General features: G+C 31.4%; 2 protein-coding genes across 2 annotated transcripts in view; one reads left to right on the top strand and one right to left on the bottom strand.

Annotated features, from left to right (window-relative positions):
• The window catches only part of LOC145323921 (uncharacterized), a 49387-nt gene extending 32786 nt beyond the window's left edge, over nt 1-16601 (top strand). The window contains exons 3-5 of the mRNA XM_080166525.1: nt 6535-6616; nt 7842-7910; nt 16071-16601. Of these exons, the coding sequence (XP_080022651.1) occupies nt 6535-6616; nt 7842-7910; nt 16071-16212 (293 nt within the window). The 3' untranslated portion in view covers nt 16213-16601. The remainder of the gene's footprint in view (nt 1-6534; nt 6617-7841; nt 7911-16070) is intronic.
• A 5134-nt stretch (nt 16602-21735) lies between these two features.
• The window catches only part of LOC145323925 (retinol dehydrogenase 12-like), a 36187-nt gene continuing 35347 nt past the window's right edge, over nt 21736-22575 (bottom strand). Inside the window, exon 15 of the mRNA XM_080166528.1 lies at nt 21736-22483. Within this exon, the coding sequence (XP_080022654.1) occupies nt 22373-22483 (111 nt within the window). The 3' untranslated portion in view covers nt 21736-22372. The remainder of the gene's footprint in view (nt 22484-22575) is intronic.

Consider the following 22575-nt stretch of genomic DNA (forward strand, 5'->3'; position numbering starts at 1 on the left):
TGAAACAGACAACTACTTAAAATAATGGGCCCTGAATGTTTATTTTATATGGATTTTTCATTTAAATAATGTTTAGTTGAAACTTATGTATATTGATTGTAGGAATATGAATTTAAGGCTTTAAAAAAAATTAAATAAAAAACAAAATTTGGAATATCTAGGGTTTAAATATAGGCAGGTATTTAGAAAAAATTTACTCTTTTCCGATAATTGGGAGAAAAAAAAGATTGCTTTTGTTTGTGGAAAACCTTTAGTAAGACTGCTAATTTTTTTGCTAGATATGTATAGCAAATAATATTTGTTTATTCTTTTTGCCCAATTTTAATCTTAAATCATGTAATTTCTGAAGATTTCAACAATTTTTCATATGTTAGTGTACCTGCATAGATATATCAATATTTGGTAACTGATTTTACGATATTAATGCAGGTTTTATATTTAATTGTAAACCAAGTTTGAAAATTTATTTCAAAAGAGATGTAGTACAACAAAATTTTTGTAATATAAATTTCGTTGTTTTTATGTGTAAGCAAAGAAAAGGGTGATTTTTCCTTAGTCTTATAAGTGCACAGATTGTTGTGGTATTTTCGTGAGAAGTGGATCTCGGCATCCTTAATTAATTTATTTCTAACTTAGTGGAATTTTTAAGGCATTATTCAATGAAAATTACTTAAAAAATAAAAAAAGGTAAATAAAAATGCAATTTGAAAAATTAGCTTCGCGATCACTTTAAGTGCTGCATTGGTTAAAATCAAACCTAAAAGTGCTCTTTATTCAGTGACAGAGTGAAAAAATATATACCTTGTTTTATAGTTTTTGATCTCTTTTTTTATATATTTTTTTATCTGATATGTATATCAAAATTTAAAAGTATCTATTTCATTAGATATTCATACTTTGCTAAAACGTCTTGGTTACTTTTTGCACTATATTTGCTCTAAAAAGGATTCTTTATCTGACTTTCACATTTAAAATGAAAGATTTTATCCCAATTATTATGTTGACTGTAGAAAAAAAAAATTATTTTGTTTATATGCAATTTTCTATAATAAAATGTGAGAAATGCCTTTTTTCACATGAAGGGCAAAAAAAGTAACACTGAAAATATTTTTTATGTCTTAAGCATGTCCTAAACTCATCGATAATAAACTTTCATAAAAGATTTATTTCAGAATATGTCATTTAAGGCATAAAATTAATTTTGCAAATTAACATTGCACATGTTTGCCAATAACTTTTAAAAATGATTTCTGCGGATTTTCTAATTTACATGGGAGTTTTCTACACAGTTTCCCCTTTCTAAAAATACCTTCCTCATAAAGATTGGCTTCTTGAAAGTATATACTTTCCGAACATGAAATGTGCAAGTGGTGTAATGGTGTGTGATAATAAGAGGATTTTGTACCCATCAATTTTTCAAATCCCAATACTCACCATTAGAACGTAACTGGGCCAAAATGCCTAAAAAAAATATTTTGTCTTTAAAATATTTCGCTAATGTTGTAAATAAGAGCCATTTATTTAATTTGGATATGTTTATTCTTTTTTACATATCCAGTGTCTATTATTAATATAAAAGAACTGCCGTTTTAATTTAGAAATGTAAAACAAGGATAATAACATTCATAAAAAGTTAAAACGTCAGAATAAAAGCTTGAACTCTTTGGTTACTAATTACAGTGATATAGAATTAACTAAAGAAATGTCTGACCTTTTAAACCGTGGCCTCAATTTTGCAGTGACACCGAAATCTGTTAACACTACAGATATTCAAGCTGGTTTTCAGAAGCTAGGCAGATCTATGAGATGGCGTGAAAATCTTCACAAGGAGGACGACATGGAAAAAACCTTGATAGAACCTACACAAGGTAAAAAGCCGTGGCATAAGGTTAAGACTAGTTTTCCAAAAAGCGCTCCTTCTGCAGATTTAAACACATTTTTAAATGGTTCATTGGCTTGCGTCCTAGGTACGGATTTAAACAAAATTCATACAAATTTGCCTGAATCAGAGAGGCGTGCTATGAATGACTTGATTCAACTTCAGAAATCCCGCCAAATCACAATTAAACCGAACGATAAGACAGGTGGCTGCTCCGTTCTTAACACTTCGGATTATATTGATTCTATGGAGATTTTACTTAAGGCTAAACACTTAGATGCTGATGGTCAAGAGCACCCGTATTTTCTAGAGCTGGATGCATATCAGGCGGATCAAATCCAGTTTAATGACCATGAGAAGCTTAAATCGGAAGTAAATAAAGCTAAAAAGGAGGGTTGGATAGACAACGATATAGCTTCATGGCTTGTAACAGAGGAGCCAAAGCCAGTGTTTCGGAACGCAATGCCTAGCCGTTCTCGAAATCTTATCTCGAAGCCTCCCGAATGACCAACATAGTGAAGTTTACGAATGTGTATTTATTACCGTGAAAACAGTAAGTCTAAAACAAAAATATAAGAATTAATTACATAAAATTAATTGTTATTATTTTTTAGCATCGAGGTTGCGTGATTTTAATTTAATAAAAAATATGAATTTTCGAAAAAACTTAAAATTGGCACGAATCATATTAAATCGCATCAGAAATTGATAATTTTAGAATAAAATAATCAACATTATAAAAGTAAATATTCGTATATCAAAACTTAGCAGTTAAATGGTCTATTTGTTGAAAAATTAATGATTTAAATTTCTTCATAAATTTGTACCATTCTATGCTTATTTTCAAGAATTAAAAGATAAATTCTTACCACATATGATGTCAAACTAAGCAGGAAGGCTTATTTGAGATCTTCCACATATCAGAGCGCATGTATATTCAAGCAATACATTATTTTCATTCACGTAGCTCCTCACATGGGAAATATCAAAGGAAAAGTGCGCGTCTCTTTTGTTTGTTTACAAGCCACGCGCGGAGATAGTTAGGAATGCCACGTAACACACTCATTCTCTGGGGAATTCTGGTGTAAGGAAAAAAGGGATTAATGGGTTCGAACTTGCCGGGGAATACAAGAAATACATACCGACACAGCCAGGTAGATTGTATGGCTTGATTAAAGATCATGTGGCTCCTGAGAAATGGCCGCCAGGTACCACTGTACCTCCCCTCAGGCCAGTAGAGTCAGCAAGTGGTACTACTTTCGAGAATGCAAGCCATTTCGTGGATATTCATTCTAACCATCTGGTTAAATCCTTGCCATCATATTGGGAGGATACACCAGATATGCTAAGGAACTTTGAGCAGGAGAATCTAAAAGGGCCGCAGCCTCCAGGTTCTATTCCTGTGACTTTGGATGTGTCAAGTCTGTACACGAATATTCCCTTAGACGAGGGAATCAATATATTTGGTAAATTTTTAGAAACAAGAAGTGATAAAAGTGTCCCAACCACTTTCTTAATTACTCTTTTAACCCTAGTGCTAACATGTAATGTTCTTGTTTTTAATAATAAGTATTACTTACAACGTATTGGGACAGCCATGGGCACGCATGTTGCACCCACTTTTGCCTGTTTATTCATGGGTGCCATAGAATGTTTGATGCTAACATCATGGAAAGGCATCAAACCACACCTTTACAAATGATATATTGATGATATTTTTTTCTTTTGGACTGGCACTGAGCAACAACTTTTAAAGTTTATTGAACATTTGAACAATTTTCATCCTTATCTTAAATTTAAAGCTTCTTACAATTTCGAGACCAAATCTGTAGAATTTTTAGACACTGTGTTATCAATTGATAAAAATGGTTATATTAAAACTGATTTATTTGTTAAACCTGGCAAAAAATGTTCTTATTTGCTTACATCTTCTTGTCACCCTAGTCATATAACTGAAAATATTCATTATTCATTAGCTTTTAGATTAAAACGCATTTGCAGTGATAATTTAGATTTTGTAAAACAATTAGATACTTTAAAAGAATTACTTTTGATCCGTGGATACAAACCAAATTACATTTTAAAAGCTTTTGAACGTGTTTCTGTAATTGATAGGTCAACTGCTTTGAAAAAAGTAGAGAAAAAAATTGTAAACCGCCCAATTCTTAGTTTACAATATGATCCACAGTTGCCACATATTTCAAATATTTTGTTTAAATTCTGGAAGGTCATGACACAAAATCCTTTATTAAAAAAGATTTTTCCAGATCCACCGATGGTGTGCTGGACAAAACCAAAAAATTTGAGAGAATTTCTCATAAGAGCAAAGTTGCCAAAAAGTTTAGTTCCCAAAAGACCTTCCAGAAATAAGATAGGTTTTAAACATTGTGGTAATGATTGTATGTTATGTAAATTTTCACCTAAATTTGTTAACAACATTGTATCTTCTGTAACAAAAGAAACTATTCCCATTTTATCTAATTTGACTTGTAATTCGGAAAATATTATATATTGTATAACTTGTACTAAAGATAATGGAACTTGTAAATCTCATCCACAATATATTGGACAAACAGGACGTAAAGCAGTGGATAGATTCAGAGAACACAAAAATTCAATTGAACCAAATTCTGTAAAAACTGTAGGACAACATTTTTCACAAAATGGCCTCAACCCTTGCCATTTACAATTTGTTCCTTTTGAGCAACTTAAAAGTAATAATCCTTGGATAAGATTAGCCCGTGAAAAATTTTATATTAGAAAATTTGAACCATTGTTAAATCGTAGAACTTGATTCAAAATGCAGTTGCAATTGTTTTTAAAAAAAATACTTTTTTCAAACTATATACCCTTCCCTTTCTCTCTCTTATTACACAGCCAGTTTGACCGCTTCTCCTTTATTTGTTATTTGGTTGTGTTATAGTAAAGATCTAAACAGTAGCTGTGAATTTAAAATTTTATTTTTTATGATATATTTTAACATTTTGACTATTTTTGTATAATTCTTAATGCTTTTTTTTCATTTATTTATGTTGTTGTTTTCTATTACAGATGCGATTGATAATGAAGATTTTTTCTTTGAAATATATTTCGTTATGAAGCAGCAGTAGTTACTAATTTATAAATGTTATGGTTGAGATAGATTTATAACTGTTAAAGTATTCATAAATAAGACAGTCAGACAAACGAACATTAACAAATTTAAACTAGAGAATAAAAGAGAAAATTTATCTTTAAAATATACTGTAAAACATATTTACACACTAACAACATAACATTGTATCTTATCGTACAAGACATCTTATAAAGGTTGTACAAATAATGCAACCTTTTTAATATTAACACGAAGTGCGCGGCTTGTGTTGATGGTAGAAAAATAACACGCATACTGTTATAACTGCTCTGAGCTCTAGTTTTTGTGGATATAAATAACATATTTGTGCTGTTGCTAAGGTGAAAAAATGTGAGGATGGATAGAAAATGCAATTTTTAAATAAAAATCTTTTAAAGAATTATAAAATTTGTCCTCTATATCTAATTATACTATTGTGAATGCCCTTGTAACGGATTTTTATTCATAATTACGAGGCATAACATTGCAGGCAAATAAGGAAATAAAAAGTCGTTTCTAGAGTGGCTTCAAATCATTCAATCACATCACTATTTATTTTTCTTATAGTGCTGTTACTATACTGTGACTAATGACTTTTGAAACAACTTTAGCATAGACTTTTTTGTTTATATGATATATGAATACACTTTTTACAGCTTTCCAATTCACTTCAAAACAAGGATGATTTTGTTACCAAACATCATAGCAATATTAGATATTTCAATTTCTACGCATATAATCAGGGACGTTCAAGCATTCTAATTTGATCGGGGGTAAAACAAGAGATTTTAAAGATCGGAGGGGGTAATTTAATTTATTTCTGAAAACTTTGAGTGGGTTAAAAATGAGCGGCTTTAATGTTTGAGGGGGGTAAACATCCCGTTACCCCAACCTTGAACGACTATGTACATATATCATCATGTTTATTATTTTGTTTTGCTACTTATGGATGTTGTCATCCTTGTTTTTAAAGCTATATGTGGCGGGAAGAAAGGAGTATTGGTTTATAACTTTATTTGAAGCGTTTGCAATAGTTATTGATTTACATTATAACAAAAAAGCCACGGAAATGTTGTATGGAGTTTTTTTATTCAATTCTGACCATTCCATGTTCTTATAAATTTTTGCTTTTGAATCTATTAATCTATCTATTTATCTATCTATCTATCTATCTATCTATCTATCTATCTATCTATCTATCTATCTATCTATCTATCTATCTATCTATCTATCTATCTATCTATCTATCTATCTATCTATCTATCTATCTATCTATCTATCTATCTATCTATCTATCTATCTATCTATCTATCTATCTAACTATCTATATATCTGTCTATCTATCTATCTATCTATCTATCTATCTATCTATCTATCTATCTATCTATCTATCTATCTATCTATCTATCTATCTATCTATCTATCTATCTATCTATCTATCTATATATCTATCTATCTATCTATCTATCTATCTATCTATCTATCTATCTATCTATCTATCTATCTATCTATCTATCTATCTAACTATCGATTTATATTTCAGTATGTCCTGTGGGGCTGCCCAAACCCTTCTGTATAGAGATCCCAATATGTGCCAAGATTGATATTCCCTCCAGAGAAATACCAGGAATGCCTCTCTCTATACTATAAACTTTAATACAAAGTAGAGCGATGTCTGTCTGTCTGTCTGAAACTTAAGATCTCAGTAACCACTGAACCGATTGGGCTCTACTCTTCAGAGAATATACCTACTGGTCCTGTGATGGTCAAAGCTATTTTCTTAAAGGGTGGGACACCCGAACCCGCCCAAAATATGAAAAATACCCCCCTCCCCCCCAAAAAAATTCTTTTTCTATTTGAAACAAAAATTTTAAAAATGGGGTCGACTAACCCTCCACCCATTTTAAAAACTTTTTATATTAAATCTAGATTACAAAAAATGGGTTGATCAAGCGTAGTACATTACCTCTCGGGGCAAAGCCGATAATCATATAAAGTAGTAAGGTTTTTTATTTCTGTAACTTAAGATTTCTATAACTACTGATCCGATGAAGTTCTCCAATTAGGAAAGTTTCACATATGCCCGGGTTGTTTTTTTAGGCTTTTATTGTTTTTACATGTAAGACTTGGGAATGTTTTGAGCTATTATAATTATTTTCAATCACTACCCTTTTGAATACATAGTCCCTAGGTGCTAGGGACGAATGCGTTCGCACTATATATATTAGGAGTGATAGAACATTCGAAGAAAAATCAATTGCCTACAAACTTTTATTAGCTAATTTTTTTTAGTTTTTATCGGGGGTGAAAGAAAAGGAATACTTTAAAAGAATTTCTTTCACAACAAATAAAAAATATACGTGCTTAAACTACTTCCAATGTTTTTATTTATCAAATAACTAAAATTTTACACATTGTAATTTTGCAAGGTGGTTTTCACATCCTCCTTGCAATCTTACATAAACTTTAACACAAAGTCCATTTGCATATTTCCTACTAAATAGATAAACAAGGATGAAAACATCTATGAAAGCGAAGCTCTGAACCAATAGGACAAAAGAACATGAACAGTGCAGAGTGTCAGAGCTGAATAAGCAGAATATTATTTTTTGTCAAAATAAATCCTGTTTTAAATAGATAGAAGGACTTTCTTTTAAAGATTATAGAGATGCTACGCTTCCTAAATTGTTCCTAATTGTTAAAGGAATGAACATGCATGTTTGAAATCGATAGGACAATAGGACAAAATAACAAAAAGATCTAATCGTTACGGATCGACGGACCTACCCTATTTGTAGAAAAGCTTCCCTTTGATAAAATAAGATATAGAGAAAGTAAATATTTCTACTAAGACGATTATTATAACCGAGTAAAACCTATTCCTGACACAATACCATACTGGAAATATCCATATAGAAGGTAAATATTTATTAACCGACGGAAAGTGTCATGTGTGACGTAATAAAAATACGTCTAAAAAGGAGGGATAAGAGGAGAAGTGGAAGAGGACACCCCCGAAAAGAGAAGGATGTAGACTAAGATATGTAAGTTTTCCGGAATTTTAATGTTAGGGGGAGATTTGAAATCTGCATCAAATTTTAAAGATTTTTTTTATAAAATTCGTTTTTTGTATAATTCTTTATCTAAAAGCAGAAATGCATTTCAAGTTAATTAATTTTGACCAATAGGATAGGTGGATTTTAAACTACCTGCGCTCTAATTGGTTGAATACTGTACGCCATCCAATCAGAGCGCAGATTTTTTAAATCCACCAATCACAGATGCCAAAATTAATTAACTTAAATTGCATTTCCGCTTTTAGATAAAGAATTATAGAAAAAACGAATTTTATAAAAAATCCTCAAAATTTGATGCAGATTTCAAATCTCCCCCTAACTTTAAAATTCTGGAAAACTTATAATCTTAATGTAGACGTATTTTTACGACGTTACACATGACACTTTTTAACGCTTCTTAATCATGTGTCCGCTTGTCGTCAAGAAGGTAATAGGTTCGTATTACTGTTCAAATAAGGTAAAAATGGTTCCTATTCCTGAATGCTAGATGCATGCTATTATTAGTTAGAGTAAGGGAAATGCCTCGGTTTAAAAAAAGCGCAACTCAGCACCATGTACAATTATGACTTCCATATGTTTTTATAATTTTAATAGGCCTAGGGCTAAAAATTTTATGATCTTTAATTTCATATTCGTGGAAAATTGTGTGTAATACGTTGCTATATATAATTTCACAATATGGCTTAGAACCGGTTCTAATCAAGCAGGTATTAATCAGTTAATAAGCCATACTGGAATAGTTATTTCTCGTATCGTATTATAAACGGCTTTCCGCGAATAAAGAATGTACAATTATAAGATTAAAACTAGTTTTTTTGGCCCCGTGGTGCCGAAGGCACCGGCTAAAATAACTGTTTTTAATCTTATGATTGTACATTCCTATATTCGTAGAAAACTGGATATAATACGATGCTAGACATAGTTTTTTCGTATGGATGAAAACCGGTTACTATCCACCGGATTCGAATGAATACGAGAAAATGTTTTTAATTAGTTGAGAAATTTTGCCATAAACAATTTTGTCCTTGAATTGTGATAATGTACAAAAATGCATCATATTGGATTCGGAACAATAAAATATAAAACAATTTTTCCTAAACAAAACATTTTACTCAAAAATCTGTTGTGCTTCATGAAAGCGCATTTCTTTGAAAACTAGGATGAACATATAGTTTGAAAGCGCAGCGCAGGATAGACATAATAAGCTGCTTCTATTGTCAAGGACAATTTTATCCTTGATTTGTGATAATGGACAAAAATGCACTATTGGAACAATACAATTTTTCTAAACAAAACATTTTACTCAAAAATCTTTTGTCCTTCACTAAAGCGCATTTCTTTGAAAACAAGGATGAGAAATTAGTTTAAAACCGGAGCGCAGGATTATAATACAAATTATAATAATTAAACTTGATAATTTAATTAAATATAAGAAGAACATATTTTCTTAATGCCTAACCCTAACGGGGCCTATACCTGCAATGCCCTTACACAACAAGGCTATCCTGTAAGTAATCTAACCTAACCTTTTTTGCTAGCTAATTATTCTGATGGAAAAGCTAACAATTATCTTTAAGTCCAAATAATAACGTACTAAAAGTATTTCTTAGCATATAAAATATCGAATATATATGAGTTGCTTTACTCCAATAAAAAATATTCCCAAATACATAGGTGTTCTTGTAATGCAAAAAATGGATTCGAAATAGCAAAAATAACATAATAAATTGGTCTGTAGTGACTTTGATATATTTCTATGATGTTCATTATTAAAATATAAACTTAACTTTTTCATTCAATGATTTTCTTCCAATAAAAAAAAATAAATCTGCTTTGTTTAAACCCTTACTCCAGGGAAAAAGACATTTTTTTGTCATAAATCAAAAATATAACAAAGTTTTTAATGGACGTTGAACTTTGCTCAATTTAAATCCTTCACAGCTAATTCGAATATATCTTAAGATTGAGCATTTTAAATTTATTGTTGCTTATTTGTAAATCAATTTTTTTTAAAATTTGTATTATCATTTCACTGATTCCTTTATTTCTTTAACTTTCCTGCACTACAAAACCACATTCTTAACCAAAAATGATTAAACTATTTGTCTAAAAAGATGCGCTTCGATCATGTAATTATTTCATGTCATTCTAGAAGCATGGCTTCTCTTAAACTATTTAAATTTCATGAGCTTTTCTTCTATATTAAAAAAGCACCTACTCTACAATTAATTTGACATTTCATTCAAAATGTCCTTGTCAATTACAACTGTGAAGTCATTATGCCAATCTATGTAGTCAGATTGACAAATTACCTAGGCTAACCTAAAATTTCCTTAGTTTTACATATATATTTGGTAACCCTAAATTATAAACTAGGATTTGTAGGGTTTGGTCTAATGTCTTATGTCAACCATCTAGTCAAATTTATATCATAGCGTCAACATAAACAATTGAAACGGAAAATAAGATTATTCATCTACTCGACAGTTTCTTTCCCTTTTAGTCAAGATTTTTTTGACCTTAATGGGTATCTTATCTGTAACTATCTTGCATTCTTTTGACTTAGGAATCTATTAATTCTTTCAAATAATTGTATTACAGTGATGCTGTTAGCCTTATTTGGAAAACAGTAAAAGTGTCGAACTATGACGTCAGAAAAAATTAACAATTAACCAATAAGAAGCCAGTATTCACTGTGGTAAAATATATAGCGGCCTTTCATTGGTTAATTTTCTGACGTCATAGCTCGACACTTTTACTGTTTTCCTTATTTGATTATCAAGAACATTGAAATACTGTCTATAGGATATATGCAAGTGGACAATTTAACAGGAAAAAATTTGTCCCCAAGTTTGCTAATATGAACCTCAATTTCGTTCATCCAGTAGAAAGAGTGGGGATGGGATAAAGAGGGGTTATATAGGTATCATTTTTTTAGCCAGCCGCGCTTATCACTTTATTAGAAAACATAAAATCTGGACTAACATATCAATTATGGCAAGTGAAAAACGTAACAAAAGCTAAAGCACGTGCACAGTGTTAATCCTGGATGGGGGGGGGGGGGGACGAGTGGGGGCAAAGCGCAAAAAAATAGTTACACCGACCTTAATTGTAATGTAGAAGTGGGAAATGAAGGGTGATAAGAGAAAGAATCATTTAATGGGATGTAAGACGAAACGGAGTGTATATGCCCCCTAAATATTTGTCAAAAGGATAAAAAAGCCCTAATATTGCCCGGGAGGTAATACAATAACTACTGCACGCCCTTGTAATTGTATAAATGTCGTAACCTATTGCCTAATTTTGTTGTCAACATAAAGAAGATGTGTCTTTTTTTGTTTTTGGTACACTCAGGAATAAAAAGATAGATAAAGTGCCTAGAAAAAGATGACGTCATACAATAAAAATGTTCGATGATAAAAATAAACTAAATTATTAATGGCAAACCAGTATTCATTAAAATTGACCAATGGTAGGCCAGTATAATGTCATTTTTATAGGCACCAAAAAAACCTCAAATAAAGGGTTTAATTTTACTTTATATTGAAACTTCTTGCTAGTTGAGAAGGTCTATCACTATTTTGAGGGAGGGTACCTCACCCCTCTCAAAGAAATCGCCATGGAAAAGATTTTGCTCAACTCAATCCAATACATATATGACGAGTTATGTATTATTTGTATAGACCTCTTTACAGAATCAATCTTATTTTTTGTCACTTGACTTATCCCTGTAATTCTTTGTATCATGCTGTCTTTATAAATCCGAATCTTTTTGTTCATTTGAAAAATAGTGATCTTCTTCAGGGATCTAAAGGGATAAGGCAATGGCCGACTAATTGATGTACATCCCCAATGAAAATTAAAAAAGGACCACTCCTGTAGATTACAATTACTTGGACACTCAACTTTATGAACTAACCAATCAAAATAATATGTAGTCCCCCAAGTTGTTGAGCCAACGAATAAGAAAACGTTACTATAAAACTTTGGGGACCAGTGTAATAAGCAACACAATGTCCTCTCTCTCCCTGGATCTTCTTTCTTTGATTCTGTTGTCACCAAAAGAAAATATAATAAGTTACCAATTTGAAATTTCATACTTACTTAACCCTATACTAGGTGTGGAAGGGGGGGGGGGGTGCGTAAATTTGTTTGGCTCTCATATTAATCATGTGAAAAATAGACTTGCAAGTATATGTGTAAAGGCTCACAAAAACACGAAAACAGTAAAAGTGACGGACTGATTATGACATAAAAAAAAATTAGCCAATGAGAGGCCACTATAAATTTTACCATTGGTCAATAATGGCCTCTCATTGGCAAATTGTTTTTTACGTCATAATCAGTCCGACACTTTTACTGTGTTTCAAAAATACTAAATCACCCCCCTCCACACAATAGTGTTTATTTGGGGCCCCCTGAAATAGAGTTAATAATTGTATTTGTACACTTTGAGCCGGGGCTTGATAGCCGTGCCCTGAGCCGTGCGTCTATAGTTTGTCACAAAATGTCTTCTTTATAACTTGGCTGTTCAAGCGGCTGGGTCTACATCAAAAGGGGGCACATCGTGATACCAGAGACAAAAGCTGCTTGAAAAATAAATAATTAAATGTAATTCAGCAGCTGCGACAGCAAATCAGGCAGCTGAGCTTTATAAGGAATTATGTAAAATATGTTTATTCATAAGTAATGGAATAAAACCACCTAAAAATGAAATGGAAAAACTAATATATATATATATTAATACATCCCATATGAGTATTAAAACAAACTTGATGCTCGTTTATTAACAGTTTGACGTTAGGACTAATTACAAAGAAGTTACGGTACTATAAACTAAAAGTTATCTATGTTTGTAATAATCAAATGACTGCCTATTTAAATTCAAATGTTATTCCTACACAACTGTTTATATGTTATTATGTTGGTCATAATCTTTTAGATTATTATGTATTGTCATTTACGTAGTACAGTAGGGCCATTAAAATGATAAGGATAAAATAAAGAGGATATCTAATTTTCCCGTAAGGCTTCCAAACTGATCAATATCCGCTAGATTAGAACCTGAAAAAGCATGTATCGTATCGAATTATAAACAATTTTCCGTGGATGGTAACATGAATAATAAAAAATTCAATACCTCCTCGGGTTAAACACTACTGGAATTAATCTTATCATTTTCATTGTACTGTCCGCAGAAAGCTGTCTATAATACGATGCGATAAATAACAATTCTTATTTTTTTAACAAGAAACGTAAGTCTGTCTGTCCATTCGTACGTCCGTAACGCATTTGGACATCTTGTAATTATTCTGTAGAAATGGTGTCAGTTGTGTACATAATAAGGGAACTTAAGGGATAAGACAATGGCTGATTGATATTTGTACATCTTCAAAGATGATACACAAAATGGTCACCTTTGTAGATTACATTAAATGGTTGAAACATTTAGACATTCCACCTAATGAACCAACCAATCGAAATTAAATTAAAGTTCCCAAAGTAGTTAATCCAATAAGAAATGTACATATTAAAATTAAAAACTTTAAAAATTATTGTAATAAACTTCTCAAAGTCATTCACTCCCTGGTAGATGGGATTTTTTAGAAGTATTTTTTCACCAACAAGCTTCTTTTCTAAAAATAGTTAAGAAGAGCAGTAAAATTTCAGCTCTATTATATTCTTAGCCATTTCAACGTCACAACTGGATTATTTCATTTTGTAATGTATTTCTATTAAACGTTTATCATGCATTTTCTGCATTTTAATTCGTCGTGATTTGGCTGAATTTTTGTAAAGAAACTATGCTCCTTAATCCTTATAATAAAGCAATAGGATGCCTGTCTGTACTGAAGGATCGCTAAACGCTGCACATAAAAGGTTCTCCTTTACAGGGTAGCTTCTAATAGGTCATGGGAAGGTATATAACTCTTTTCGGGGATGGTACCACCACCCTCACAAGAGAAATCGACCCCACAGAAAAAATATTACCACCAACAAATTTTTTTTACTTTTTCTTTTAAAAACTGAGATAAAAAAAATTAGGTTAGCTTATTCAACTCTACCTTTTTCAAGTACCCCTAAGGTCCTTTTGGGGCATAGCAACTAGTAAACATATAATTGAAAATCCGTCATTAATGAATAACTCTGATTCTTCATATATACATTTTAGAATGTTTTAAAGGTTTTAAACGAGAATTTGTGTATTCTATAAAAAAAAACAATGATCATTATCACAGACAAACAATCATCCTTCCTATTTTATATGAAGATAAATATAAAGGAAGACCTCATAGTTTAACATTAAACTATTAAACATGAGTGTCCTTTTATTCACCAAGTAGGGAGGGAACATTGGACTGTTTATTACACAAGTCCCCAAAGTTTTAAGATGACGTTTCTTTATTTGTTGTCTCAATAACTTTGGGGACTTTTATTTTTTTCGATTGGCTGGTTCATTAATGGTCGAACATTTTTTAACCGCTAATTTTAATCTACATAAGGAATAATTTTGTGTATCATCATTTGGGAGGTACATCAATTTATCGTTCATTGTATAATCCCTTTAGAACCCTGATTAACATGAGTGTCCTATTATTCATTGTATTAACTCTTTAGATTGTGATTAACCCTTACAGATCGGGGGGGGGGGGGTCATATTGACCCCCCCCTCTAGTTTTTTCAATGTCATTTTTTTTTTAGGTAAGATATAGAGCTGTGACTTCATGACTTTTTAAGTTTAGTAATTATACGTCGGCAAGAGTTGATTTTATTAGGATATCTGGTCTGTGTCGGCCGTGGTGTCCGGTCAAAGTCGGTTGGGTAGCACCAAAATTTTTAAAAAATTCTAAATAAATCTTAATTTCTACATTATGACTTTTGTGTATAAGGTAGAAACCTAAAATTTTTTTGGTGAATACTTAGATATCAATGACCTTATAAGAAAAGTGGTGTTATGACCGTTTGACCGCTTCCTGACCGACTTTATGACCGATTTTTGTCCGGCTTTTACTACAGACATATATCATGAATATCGTGGCTTCTATTACAGCTAGAGATCTAAAATTTTTTTTGGTAAATCCTTGAGCAACAATAAACAGATAAAAATACTAATTGGCGTTGCCAACCGCCGTTTTACCGCCGTAACCGCCGAAAATAGCGGTTTCCGTTATTTGCCGTTTTTCGGCGATGATCAGAAAAAGTAATATTTTTGTTATGAAAAATAAAAGTTCGTCCTAAAATTTGGTCATCCTAGCTGCAAAATTGGCCGCTCTACAGCTGTTTTAAAATTTAGCAGCTGGCCGCTAAAAAGCGGCTAAGGAGCGGCCTGACCGCTATGACTAGAAAAAGTAATTTTCTCTAAAAATACACATGAACCACCAGAAAAAATTTTTACGTCTTTATCTGTAACAGAAGCCGAGATAGAGGGGGGGGGGTCAATATGACCCCCCCCCCCCGATCTATTAAGGTGGGAATTGGGGCCCAATCTGTAAGGGTTAAAATGATTTGCTAAACATTTATCTCCTTTGTCTGGTGACTAAGGTTTCCGGGAATTAACTACGCAAGACAATTTGCTACAAAGTTCTTGTTCGTAGCACGGCTACTCTATAGCTAAGGTATGCTAGCACCGTCCGTCTGTACGTTAAAATAAGTTTTACGGAAAAATCCTATAACCTTAGGGGCGAAGTCAATAGTTCTTCAAAATGCAGATAACTTCTTATATAAAAGTAACAGGATCTCAGTCTGAGTGTTTGTCTATCTGTAATGAAGGATCACGCTAACCGCTGAACCGATGTGGTTCTGCATTACAATTTAGCATTTAACTATTTTTGGTGAGGGTAACGCCACCCTTCTAAGAGTTATAAACTCCCCCCCCCAAAAAAAAAATTGAAAATGGTGGGTTGTTGAACCCCCTCCAACTTTTTTAAAAGTTCTCCTAGAGGCCTCTAGGCCGCCAGTATATAAATATACAAAAAGCTGTTATGATAACTTTCTATTTCAGACCCATACGGAATTACGGAACCTACGACCGCAAATCTAACTACAGAAGAAAACTGGCAAAACTGGAGGCACAGAAATCCTATCAACCTCACTCAAGCGGATTGATATCTAAGTTACGGTATAGCAACTCTGCAGTCCCGTGATCAGAGATAGAGAAAAAACAATGGGCAGTTTATTACACTGTTCCCCAAAGTTTTATAGTAGGGATATATCTTATTCGTTAGCTTAACAACTTTGAGGACTTTTGTGAATTTTGATTGGTGGTTAATTAAGTTGAGTGTTCAAACGTTCCAACCACTAACTTTAATCTAAAGAAGTGTTAATATTGTGTATCATCATTAGGATGTACATCAATTTATTGGCCATTGTATTATCCTTGTAGATTCCTAGCCGTGATAAAGAAATAATAACTAACAGCTGGTTCAAACATTTTTGTTTGACCAAGTTGATCCAACAAAAAAGAAACACAACAACGGGTTTTGTTTCTAACAAATTTAGTGAATAAAAATAAATTATAATATTTTTAAGTGATACACTGCACATTGGGGCATATCAGCCAAAAAGGGGATTTAATTATTTAGAGCCTGAATTTCGTGTTCAAAATGTCAAATTAGAAAGTTTGAGGTCAGGGAATGCATTTCTCAACTTATCAGAGCAATACGAAAATTTTTCAGCAGCGCAGCTACGTATCATTAGCTTTTTGGGCCCTTTAAAGTGTATCTATGTCAATTGTAGTCCGATTTTAGTGTTCAAAGTGTCAAATTAGGGGTTGTTACAATGTTGGGGCCTGGGAATTCATTTCGGTAGAAGGGGAGGGGATGGTGTAAAGGGGGTGGATTGGAAATCCTTATTTTAGTCAGCTACAAGTTTGTTCAGTGATGAAAAATCCATTATAAATGTAGGCATGATTGACATCAATTTTTATAAACTAATATCTATATTTATAATGAAATTATGATTCTTGTTTACTGTTTGTGTATATTAAACCTTAACGGTTAGGGGGAGGGGGTCATTTCACCCCCCCCCTCCTCCCCTCCGTTTTTTCTATCATATTTTCTGTGTGTGAAAGATAGAGGGCTATAAATGAGTGACTTCTTAACTATGGCTATGCCACATAACTGAGAGTTGGAATTTTTTGAATATCTCCAGCCTGGCGGGCACTGCATGCCAGCAAACCTGACAGGTTCATCCAGATAAAAAGCAAAACATTTTTTCTGACTTAAACAAAGCCTTTTATCTTACTAAAATATCATCTAGTAGTAAACCCTTATGTAAAATATAGGTATTCAAGTCAATTTTAGGTTCCAGGTATGATCTAGAAGGTCCTGATCCTCCAGGTATCTAGAAATCTTTAAAAGCCTCCTGTGACCGCAATTTTTGACTTAGAGACTTCAAATTTTAAATTTAAGCTTTTCTTGTATGTCTACATAACGTATTAAAATTTCCTAAAGATCCGCCGCCGTTTTCCTGCCACCCGCTGACTGCGGCGGCTGGCAGCTGCCAAGTACAGCTGCGGCCGCCAAAATTTATGTTTTGAAATTTATAATATAAAATTTACATAAAGATAAACATTTTCTGAAAAAAATGTATTTGTAGCTTCAAAAAAAGAAAATAACAGCTATTTGAAATTTTTAAGTAAAAAAGGACCTAAAAACAAAGGTTGTTGAATAAAAGAGCGAAGTAAGCAAAAATTGACTTTGAACCACTTATAGTCGGAAATTCATTATCAATCAGGGGACTTGCAAAAAGAACCCCCTCCCCCCGACCGATAAATGTGCGACAAGGGGCCCAACTGTTAAGGGTTAATTAACAAACAGGGATCTAAGGAACAAAACAATGACCGATTAATATATGTATCATTGTATATTGTATATACCTACATAATATTGATACATCAAATTATATTACGAAATTGATTTCTGTAGATGACAATTGTGATTAAAATATTTCAACACTCTACTTAATGAACCAAGCAATAAAAAATCAATAAAACTTCCTAAAGTTTTTAGTCCAAAAAATATAAAAATTTTATTTTAAAACTTTGGGGGCTAGTGTAATAAACAGCCCAATGTCCCCTCCCTTTCTAAATAAAACTGCAGATTTTAAAATGAAGACCAAGTAATTACATAATTTAAAAACAAAGCATTACCAATAGACAGACACATAACACTACTTGCTAATTCCAATTTCTATTAATTATAAGAACACCAAGTTATTTGGATATTAACTTAACCTTTGGGACATTTGGCTGTTTATAACACTAGTCGCCAAAGATTTACAGTTGTGTGTTAAAATGTTTTGACTACTAATTTTTATCTACACAAGCAGTAATTTTGTGTTTTATAATTGGGAATGTACATCAATTATATTGACCTTTGTCTTATCCCTTTAGATCATTGATAATGTTAATAATCCTTAGAAACAATTATTTAGTTACATTAAAACTTCGAACATAAAGAGGTGTTGATTTAGGCTAAGCCCCTCCCCACCAATTAGTGCAATAGAACTTACAAATATTCATTATTATCATTAGTTCAAAGTCTGAATAAATAAAGTCTGTCACAATCAGATATCTATCCATCTATCTAGTGTGGTAAATTGCAAAATCCATCTATCTATCTATCCATCTATCTATTCATTTATATATCAATCTATCTATCCACCTATTTATCCATCTATCAATCCATCTATCTATCTATCTATCTATCTATCTATCTATCTATCTATCTATCCATCTATCCATCATCCAACTATCTATCTATCTCAACCTCTAAGGAAAACAATAAGGATGATACAATTCATAAGTAACGAAGCACAAAAAATCTACTGTGATAAATTGCGAATATGGACAATTAAAGAGCAAATGCTTAAATTTAATAGTAAATTACATACTGAATAGCTTTTATAGTGTTTCCAATTTATCTAAACACTCTAAAATAATAGACATAATATACGTGGATATTATAACTGGGTAGATTTTGTTGTCAATTTAGGTTGCTAATTTAGTCCTCATTTATTGGTCAGTTCTTACGTCCAGTATGAGGGGAGGGGATATTGTTATATTAGCATGCTGGAAAGACCATTTCATTTTAGTTGGAGAAAATATGGTGCAACATGCAAGTAATTATATATCCCTTTTTAAGATTCTAATTTCGGGTTCTTACAATATTGACAGGAAGAATTATCTAAGAAATTAGCGCAGCAATATCAAACTTGAAAAAACCCATATACTTTAGAGGTAAAATAAAGCAGGGATTTAATGAAATAAAACAACTATGTTCTTAAATTTTGACTTTAAAAGCGCCTTTAAAAGCATTTTCTTACAAAGTTTTTGTGCACCCACCTTCAGAAAATAGGCTAAAAACCCCTACGGGGGCGCGGGGGGGTAAATGAAACCAGTACTGGCGATTATAATATGTCTTTTGGTAATCAAATATCGCTTTTTTAGCCGGTGGCACCCGGTGAAAACATGTTTCCTGATACTGTCTACTTAAATGTTGATTTTAAAACAAACAAAAATAAACTAAAATCTTGACTTCAACTAGAATTATTTAGGACTAATATCTTCAATTTGTGCTTTTTTCTTTTATATTCTCAATATACATGTAATGCATGACTCAACAAAAGTTATTTTGTCTAATTACGTTAATTCTAAGAGATTTTATAATACTTTTAAAATTGTTGGTGAAACACAAAAAGTATGCCTTTTTCTGTAAGACATTTTTTGCATTTCTTAACTTCCAGGCATTAGAAAGCTTACTTAAAAAGCTTAATTTTACGATTCCTTTGAAATCTGATGTAATATGGATATAATAATACTCATAGAATGATTAAAACTTGATTTGGGGGTGGTGAATAAAATCCCCTGGTTGCCCGTATGTGCACTGTGAAGAAAGATGATTTATATTGATGCTATGCATTGGAAATTTTATGTATAAGATACATTTTTAATTGATTTGCAAATAATGTATATTATTATAGAGAATTGAAAAAATTAACATTTTAAAAATTGAGGTTTTGGGAATCTTTAGCTTATTAAAAAAACTTTTAACTTAAACTAAAATCAAATATCATATATTTTTTTTTAAGTTAAAACCGTCGATCTTTCAATTGTAGTTTGACTTATTATTTATTCAAAAAGTAAATTTAAAAAAAATAAATTAAATTGTTGGTTTTCAAGTTTCGTGTAAAAAAATCAATTATTGAAGTTTTATTATTTTCGATTAGTATCCGCTAGTTTTGAATAAATTCTGGAATCTAAGCCATCCTGAAAAACCATGTATCGTGTAATATTATAAACATTTTTTTACTAACCACAGAAATCTGTCTGTAATACGATACAATTAATAACTATTCAATTCATGTATGGCTCCGAATCCTATTTTTTTTTGCCTCTTTTATCTTTTAATTTGTCATGATCTAGATTTTTCATCCATGGTTTTTGAAAACACCATTGGAATGAGATATTCATTAAATTTGATATAAACGTTTATTTTATATTCCAGAAACCTTTTTTTATTATTTGAGCTAAATGGCATTAAAGCTATGTAAAATTATTTCTCTAATATTATTTTTAAGTAGCGCAGCTTTTCTGTAACAGTTTATGCATTCATTCGTCAATTTGTAATCTATTTATTTTGTAAATTGACCAATTGAAATAGTTTAAAAATTAAGGCTTAGTCGCGGCTGCCGAGCTCTGATTTTGACTTTCATATTTGTAAAGCCATTTTTAAAATCTTAAACCATATGATATTAATATATGAACACAGTAATAGTGTCTGACTGATTATGACGTAACCAAAAAAATTAGCCAACGAGAGGCCGTTATTGACCAAATGTAAAATTTATAGTGGCCTCTCATTGGCTAATTTTTTTTGTTACGTCATAATCAGTCAGACACTATTACTGTGTTCTTAATATATCTTCAATTTGTATTGTTAACTTTTTGCCCAGTTCATTTTTCAAAACTTTAGCTCTAAAAATCTTTGTTGTTAATGTATGAAAAGTATAAATTTTATATTTTCTTGTGTGGAAATTTATAGAGAACAAGGGCATATTCTGCTTTTGGAGAAATGTCAAGAAATATGGGCTATAAACCTTAATACATACTTTTTTATGAATTATGCTGTATTTCTACTAAAAGTTTCACAAATTCTACAAATAATATTTTATCAAAATTTCTTATTACTGCGCTATTTACGGATATAATTGTCCTTGTTATGGCCATATTGGAATAGTATGCCATAAGAAGCAGCTTATAGTGCCTATAAAAAAATGACGTCATACAATGCAAATGACTAATGATAGGCCAGTATACATTTTACCATATTGGTCAATTGCAATGTATACTTGCCTATCATTGGTCATTTGTATTGTATGGCGTCATTTTTTGTAGGCACTATGAGCTGCTTCTGCCATAATCATAATGTTATAACAATGTAAGTAAATTTAAAATTTCTATTTATGTATTAGTTTATTTTCTTAATTTATAGTGCCAAATAAATGTATTGAAATTTGCTGTTTTAACATTAACTTTCCTTAAATAGCTGGTTTATTTTTAAAAATCGCCCACAATTTTCATTATAAATCCTAAAGTTTTGGTTCAAATTTTGGTTTTGGTAAATCTAATTCCTAATCAAAAACCTAACTTATACAAAAACTTTATAATAAAATATATTAAAAATTAGAAATACAATAAAATATTTAGATAAAATATACATTATTATATAAAAGTAACAAATTTATAATACAATTATACAAATATAATGGTAAAAATAAAATAATATATGAAATAAAAATACACTGTTCATAAAGATGAAGTAGAAATTGTTTTAAAGCTTTCAATTGATCTATTGAATATGAAAACTATATTTTACAAAACATTGAAATGAAAATAATAAAAAAAGTCCAATATATTGTTTAAGAAATTATTTTTATTTCTAGCTTTTATTAGAGACAGTTGACCGCAGATACGGAAATAAATAATTAAAGGTTTGACTTTACACTTTTTACAATTTTTTTTGTCTTAAACCAATTAACTAGAACAAGACATTTCTGAAAGAACTTTTCTTATTTTGCATAGATTATTTGCTGTAGAAAGATAGATACCTCCAAATACTTTGTATCATACTAACGGCTGTGCTCCTAGCATCTAGGATATCTGTATTCATAGGAGTAAGAAAGTAGGAATAGCCTAAAACCACCTAGTGATTAAATGGAAACCCCAATCGGTTCAGTAGATAATAAAACCTTTCTACTTTATATGATAGGATATTTGCTTTAATGTTTTAAACTGGTAGATATTTAATAAGTTTGATTGAATCTGACTCCAGTAAGTTCTTCAGAAAGTTGCCAGAGGTTGATGGTTAAATCTTTGTTATTTCCTAGCGGGCTCATCCATCCCTCCCGCATTTCCTAAACAATAGATAGATAGATGGATAGATAGTTGATGTATTTCCCAGTGGGCTTATCCATCCTTCCCACATTTCCTAAACAATAGATAGATA

Source organism: Acartia tonsa, chromosome 7 (genome assembly GCF_053477335.1).
Source record: "Acartia tonsa isolate MP-2025a chromosome 7, ASM5347733v1, whole genome shotgun sequence".
In the NCBI taxonomy this organism is placed as follows: Eukaryota; Metazoa; Arthropoda; class Copepoda; order Calanoida; family Acartiidae; genus Acartia; species Acartia tonsa.